This window comes from Olea europaea, chromosome 13 (genome assembly GCF_002742605.1).
Source record: "Olea europaea var. sylvestris chromosome 13, O_europaea_v1, whole genome shotgun sequence".
NCBI classification, from domain to species: Eukaryota; Viridiplantae; Streptophyta; class Magnoliopsida; order Lamiales; family Oleaceae; genus Olea; species Olea europaea.
This window is the reverse complement of record NC_036249.1, coordinates 29,068,008-29,075,205: the sequence shown is the minus strand read 5'-3', so window position 1 is coordinate 29,075,205 and position 7,198 is coordinate 29,068,008. Positions and strand designations below refer to the sequence as shown.

The window sequence follows — 7,198 nt, the reverse complement described above, 5'->3', positions numbered from 1 at the left end:
TCATTTAAATAATAATTAAATAATTATTTAAAGATAATTTAACAACAATAACAAATAGACGGCACAGGCCGTCAACACAGACGACCACGATGGCCGTCTGTTAAACAGACGACACAATTGTCTTCTTCCCTTGCAGAGGCGAGCTCTGCCCGGAGATCGCCATTTCGGCAACCAAACCTTAAAAAAAACTTAGTTTTTACTAATTTTACAAAGATTTCTACTACTATTTTTAATAAAATAAACCTTTAACATAGATTAATGGGGGAAAAATTATGCAAAACTTACTTTCTTCGCTTCTAAAGGTGGCCAGTCGGTCTCCTCCCAAGAAAAATTTGTCGGTTTCCTTTTTTTTCTTTCCCTTCTTCTCCAAACATCGGTTTGAGAGTGAAAATGTTAGGGGCAATTTTGGGTTTTCAATGTTTTTAAGGTTTTTACAAATTTTTGATTTTTTTTTTAAACAATAGTCAACAGCCATTTTGAAAAATTGTATATTTTTTGTGGCTATCTGCCACCATTTCCTCCCCATCAAAATACTGGATTCAAAAAATGGAAACAAACCATTTGACATTTAGTCCCAAACTCCAAGGATTCCACAATAAATTTGAAACATTTGAAACTACGATTGCAATTAATTCTTTATTTCTTCTTCTTCTCTGTTTATTTTATTTAAAGGGGAGAGTATATTCATCATTTCACAAAATTTAATTAAAAAATAAAGAAAATGTTGTATCCCACACAAAAAATGTCATATAGGGGATATTTCGTCATAATGAAAAGAAGGGGTACTCTACAATAAGCGTAGGGATGGGGGGGTGGGGGTGGTTGTGCCATTTACCCTTTTGCGAAAATAGATTTTGTAATAGTAATTTTTTAAAGAATGTGTGATTAAAAAATGGGAAGTCTAAAGTTTCGTGTAATTTTATTTTGCAGCGTCAAAAAGCCAATTATTATCTGACTTCTGAAAGCAGTAAAGTAGAAATTTTTTTAGCGTGATTAAAAAATGGGAAGTCTAAAGTTTCGTGTAATTTTATTTTGCAGCGTCAAAAAGCCAATTATTATCTGACTTCTGAAAGCAGTAAAGTAGAAATTTTTTTAGCTTTGTGCCTTTGTTTTGTTCTTCTCCGTGTCTTTTACTGTGCATTTTAGGCATTTTGTAACATCACAATAAATCAGCGGGGTGTCTTTTACTAATCCATTTTAACTTTTCATGTTGGGCATTTTCCTCTTGCCTCTACTCAAATTCTCTTTCTTCCCTGTATCTCTGTCAATGTTTATAGTGCTGCAAAATTCTTGGTGAACGGAGAAGTATTTAATAATCTTGCGAACATTAAATGAAGAGCGAGTTGTATTTCAGCAGCATACATGTTAGTATACTCCTTTTTATTGGATCTAAACTGAATACTAATTCGCAACTAGTTGGTCAAGACAGTAGAGGAGACTAGAGGTGTAAAGATGGCTCACATATTGAAACATCTACTTATAAGTTGTGACGCAAAACTGAAATGGTGACATGACAAAACCTGATTGGCCAATTCAATAAATTTTTTGCATTATTCACTTTGCAGTCTAGTTCATAAAATTCATAGTGCCTATTTTGGTCCACTCACAACAGTACTTGAAATAGAGATATTTACAAAAACATTATGGTCCATTCATGCCATGAATCCACTCCAATTGGAAGAAAATGTCTCAAGATAAATTGAAAGCTTTCTACTTCTGAAGCTGATTTTTGCTCTAAGTTAACCATATATACTTGTATCTAATATCACGCGATAACAGAATTGTAGATCTTGTTATACACGATAACCGGGAAGATAAGTTCCAAACTCTTGACTAAGTCATAAGCAAACTGTAAGCCGGCCCAGACATTCAGACTGCTGGAGCAGCACGATTAGCTTTGTGAGCTGGCAGTGTTGTGGCTTTAGTAAAGTACATGTAGTAATAGACGTTAAGGATCATGGTTCCAACCACGAAGACTGCTCCAGAAATGAATACACCTTTTCGTAATGCATCACATGAAAAGTTTTCTGCATAGACCATATTTCGATATTTGGTGTGATAGGCATTATTCTTTGCACCAGCTATTAGACATGCTTCTGCCACCAGGAATGTCATCCTGCAGAATTTCATTTTTTTAAAAGAAAGATTTAAATGTCACTCTTGCCAGAATTTTTACATGTAATTTATGTAGGATCCAGGTGTTGAAAAAGATGAAGCAATCCAAAACCTCACCGCAGCTAAATATAAAGCAGTGAAATAAAACGATGAAAATGAAAAAGAAGAGAAAAAAGGAATTAAAATTTTCACTAAAGAAGATGGGTGGATAATATGCAGTATCTTACCAGGATGATACAAAATATATTATGGTCCAGGCACGGTTCCCCCCAGGTGCTAAAGGTCTTCCAAAACACATGCATTTTGTCACACCCATAAGCAGTGACTCACTTGAGAGAAGAAACAAGAAAGCCCCCACTCCATATCCAGTGGCGACATCTGACTCATAAACACAGTATGTTCGATTGGTGAAATCATCGTTATGTAGTACTCCCTGCCATACAAGAGAAAAGTTAAGTATGAATATCATGCCCGAAAGAGTTACCATTGCATGAGAATTATGAAATGAAACAATTTCGAAGTACAGAAGACGAATCCTGTCCATGCCCTCCTCCCAGCCATAAAAATAAAAATGAATTAAATGAAAAATAAGAGAATAGGTTCAATTGGTCAATATTTTTAAATGTAGACTATGGTTCTGTTCTGCAGCAGAAGCGTTTGGATTACAGATCGACAAGAGATTTTCAAAAACCTTTAAGAAAAATTACTAGAATCCCACTATCCTTTCTCTTATATCGGCATCGGACAAAAGAATAATAATCTCCTAATTTACTGCTAATGACAAAATAATGATCTCCTAAAAAAAGAAGAAAACAATCTCCTAATAAAACCTGCTTCTAATAGATCTAAAGTCCTATTAATCAACAAAGTAAGAAAATTAATAACAACAATAATAATATGATCCTAATAACTAGAAAAAAAGAAGTTTATTTGCATTTTCTACTTGTAGTGATTTAGATGAACCCAAATCTAAATCTGAATAGTCCTTCCTGCATTCTCCTTGTATTGTTATGTCAAGGAATAAAGAATACTCGTGTAGCATTAAAGAAGATGGAAGTTGAGTAATTTCTTGCTCAGCATCAATACACAAGGAGCATCACGGTGAGGTTCCTTGGGCATCCAGATATAGTCACTATTGCTGTGTAGCTAGTGACTGTATACTCTTGTGGACAATATGGGTATGTTTATCTAAGCCAAGGATTGTAGGTATCAAGTAAAATGGTTAGGTTTAGCAAAAAGAAACATATAACCACAGGCAAAATGACTGTTGATCCAGGACTCGTCAAGGAAGCTAACAAAGGGAACCATTCTCAATTTCTTATCCAGCAATGCATACAAAGATTAGGACTTCTACTTTTCCAAAGGAAAATATTGCCCTGTGCCATTCATCTTCAAGAAAATTGGGGTTAAGTGATCATAGATTGCTAAGACAAGAACTTAGCTGAAAGGTTTAATCGGAAAACCAGTCAAACCTAGAGATCAGATATCTCTCAAGGACAAAAGTCGTCAGCACCACTGACTTTACAAAATTCTGCCCCATGGATATACCTCTGGGGTATTAAATTTTCACCAAGCACCTGTGTTTACATGCTCTTAGGATAATGCCTTCCCCATTTCACTAGAGTATTCATTTCCCGTGAATGGAGAGGGTCAGCGAAAATGACTTCATTGACAAAAGAACCTATTGCATGAGCTGGAGGACATTTGAGATCACTGACATACATGATATTCAGTGGAAATCATCACCCATCACCTCAATTTGGACCACAACATCCCCCCAACGCAATGGAACATAGACAATTCACACGTTGAGAAACCATTTTGTAAGAGGTGTAGAGGCCTCCAGAGAAAGGCTTCATTAGCGAAGTCCCTAACTCGAACTAGACAACAAACATGCTAGTCATGAGGCAAAAAATTGGAAGTGGAGAGTCTGCATTGAATTTGATCAAAATATAAGGAGAAATAATAGAAAGTGGAGAGTGCATCGATTCTATATTTGAAAAGGTCCAATGGAAAGAACAATTTCCCATTTACCCAATATTGACAAGTCCTAAATGATTATAATAAACTAAAATAAGCTAACATAAATCACACAATATTTATTCATGATGTATTAAAGACGTCTATTATTCTCATACTCATTCCCTATCATTTCTCCTCGACTTAGAGAATTGACTCTGACGAGGAAAACTGCAACCTCTCATCCGAGGAAGCCGATCTCTCTTCCTGACCAAATAACGTTACTGTCCATACAATAACAACCAATTTTGAAAGTTATCCTCAATAACATCATCTAAGGGCGATCTTTCCTTCGGATCAAATATTGACAATGAACTCCAAATAGCAAATATCTATGCAATTCATCCACAAAAATATTGACAATGAACTCCAAATAGCAAATATCTGTGCAATTCATCCACAAAAACTACAACTAAATCCACATAACGAAGCACGATGCAGTAGCAAGGTAAATTGACCTGTAGAAACAAATGATTGCAATATTGTAAGCTTGAATGAGCATGTTAAGGAAACAATTCTGCTATATTGAAAGCAAAATTTTCATTCAAGTGTGATTGCCAAACAATTAAAGGAGCATGAACTTCATGTGATTGATTAAGAAACTTTTTCTTAACATGCATAGGATAACGTAGTAAAGAAACACGTATCAAAACATAAAAATCCCCATTGAAGTATCTATGCCTACCATGCACATTTAAAACAAGCGCATAACTTTCATTTATTTATAATACTTTCCCATGTAATCTTATCATAAAAATGAGGAATAGGGACAATAGAAGCCGGAGTTGAAACTATACGACGATAATTAGTAGGCAATAGTCTAATGTCAATAGGAAAAGTATGCAAACGAACAATCGCATGATAAAAATTGGCAACTCAAAAGGTATCATTCTATTGAGATGATACCACAACAAAGTCAGAGTAACATAAACAGTAGGGTATAACAATTTTGGCACTAAGTCAAGAACATAGAATGTCTAGTTAGATGGCAACTCTTTATGTAATTCCTCAATTGTGTCTTTGTTAATTGTGTCTATCAAATGTGTGATCAAGAGAGGGGACATAATACAAAGCTCAAAACTTTCATTCTATCTATCAGAACATTTTAAAGGATCAACTATAAAAATCTCATGTTTGTTACATATTGATGTATCCAAAATCAGTTTTTAGACGGGAATATGATTTCGACACAAAGTTTCTATAAGATCGTCACCATGATAATGAGGACACAAGGTTTGTTAGTAAAGACTGAAGAGTTGGGCACATGAGGAACAACACAATTATTGAAACTTGGCTTATCAATAGCCTTAGAAGATGTTTGCTGAGTTGATTCGAGATGAATAGCATGATGTTTCGGAGAAAACAAGCTAGGATGAGACTATTGACATTCTCATGGCAAAGGAGGCACATGTCTCTTGCAAAATTGACAAAATGTTCATATTGTAATGCCTTGCAGTAAGCTTCTCCTAAGGACTTTAGAGAAAATATAAATGATATGACACTCAATCTCAGAAATCAACCCATTTACAGATCTAGAAGTTGTGATATGATGATCTTCATAAATATCACAACTATTTAATATCTCCTCGAAGTGTGCCATATATTTTCTAACAGTGGACTTAGTTCGAGAATAGGCAGGTGCATATTCGTCAATCAGAATTCATTTCAGTCATCCTGTGAAGTTTTAGGTTTCTAACTTAGACGAACAATGTTATGCAATACCGATTGCCAATGAAACCTAGCAGACCCTACGAGTAGCATACTATCAAGATGCAAACATCAAAAGTCGTTCAAGTTATGCAATTGAAAGTATTTTCCAAGAATATCAAACCAATCAAGAAATGTTTTACGATCCGAGTCCATCAAAGTTTTGTACTCCTAAATCGACTTTTCTAGTAGAATAATCAACCTTCTCAACATAGTTTATAAAATGGTGATGATAATCTAAGAAACATGAAATCGGACGCGTAATTCAAATAAGATATGATACAATTATAAAAATACAGCTTTTTAAAAAAATAGGATTTATAAATACGAGTTTACTCAATAATAAATTCTAACTATTACAATGCATTAAGCCCTCTTTATACAGAGTTTCAAGTAAACTAATTTAAGAAACATCTAAAATAATCCTAGACAGTCTATAAAATAAAATCCTAATTTAGGCCAAACTAGAAGACTACAATAAGCTAAAATAATTTATCACAAATCAAACTATTTTTTGTTATTAATATAATCTCTATTATTCTTATTCTTATTCTAATTCTAATTCCCCATCTCATATCCAAAACATCAAGATGTTACAATCAGAATTTGAGGGTCCATAAAACATGCATTATAGTCACTAGATGACACCAGTGTCACATAACTTCAATTTTGCCAGCAATTCTCGAATTTTATAATAAAAGTTGCAAGTTAGCAAAAACCAATACTCATGAAGTTTCATGCTTCTGTCTCTTCCAAAGACCATAAACATAATCACCAAATAAATCTGTCAAGTGCAGACACAGCTTCAAAGTACAACAACAATTCCCTTGCTAAAACATACTAAGCATACTGCATATATATAACTAGAAACCACAAAATCGCACACATCACAACTTGCAGAAGCTATCCCTAGCAAAATTATTCGGTATTGTTCCATAATCCCAATTACAGGAAAACCTAAATTGCAAAACAACCAACACCAAAGCATACAGTTTCAAGAAACAAAACATCTGTTACAAAAACCACAATAAAAGAAAGAAATAACGACATTTCACTGTGATCTACAAACCCAACTTAATTCTTGTTCAAAAGTATATGCAACGACACACACACAGAGAGGGCTTACAGTGCTTCGGCGGCGCTCCGCAGCAATTGCAAAGCCAAATGCCGTTAAGCTCAAGACTATGACAAGTAAATGAACTAGCGTCGACCCTTTTCCTTGCCCCATATATACTTCACTTTGCTATGCGAGAGTGTCTGTGTGTAAACAGACAGAGTAGTCGAGTGAGATGTGTGAACTTTTTCTTTGCTGTGTTGCCGTTTCCTTTTTTTTTTCCTTTTTTTTTTTCGGTTGCAA

At 34.6% G+C, this 7,198-nt stretch overlaps 1 protein-coding gene across 1 annotated transcript; it reads right to left on the bottom strand.

The window, feature by feature from the left end:
* Positions 1-1,524: 1,524 nt before the first annotated feature.
* Positions 1,525-7,198, bottom strand: LOC111408102. The gene is made up of 3 exons (XM_023037887.1): positions 6,968-7,198; positions 2,343-2,548; positions 1,525-2,116 (listed from the first exon to the last, which is right to left on the bottom strand). Exons 1-3 carry the CDS (start codon positions 7,067-7,069, stop codon positions 1,870-1,872), a joined length of 555 nt encoding a protein of 184 aa, XP_022893655.1. The 5' UTR covers positions 7,070-7,198; the 3' UTR covers positions 1,525-1,869.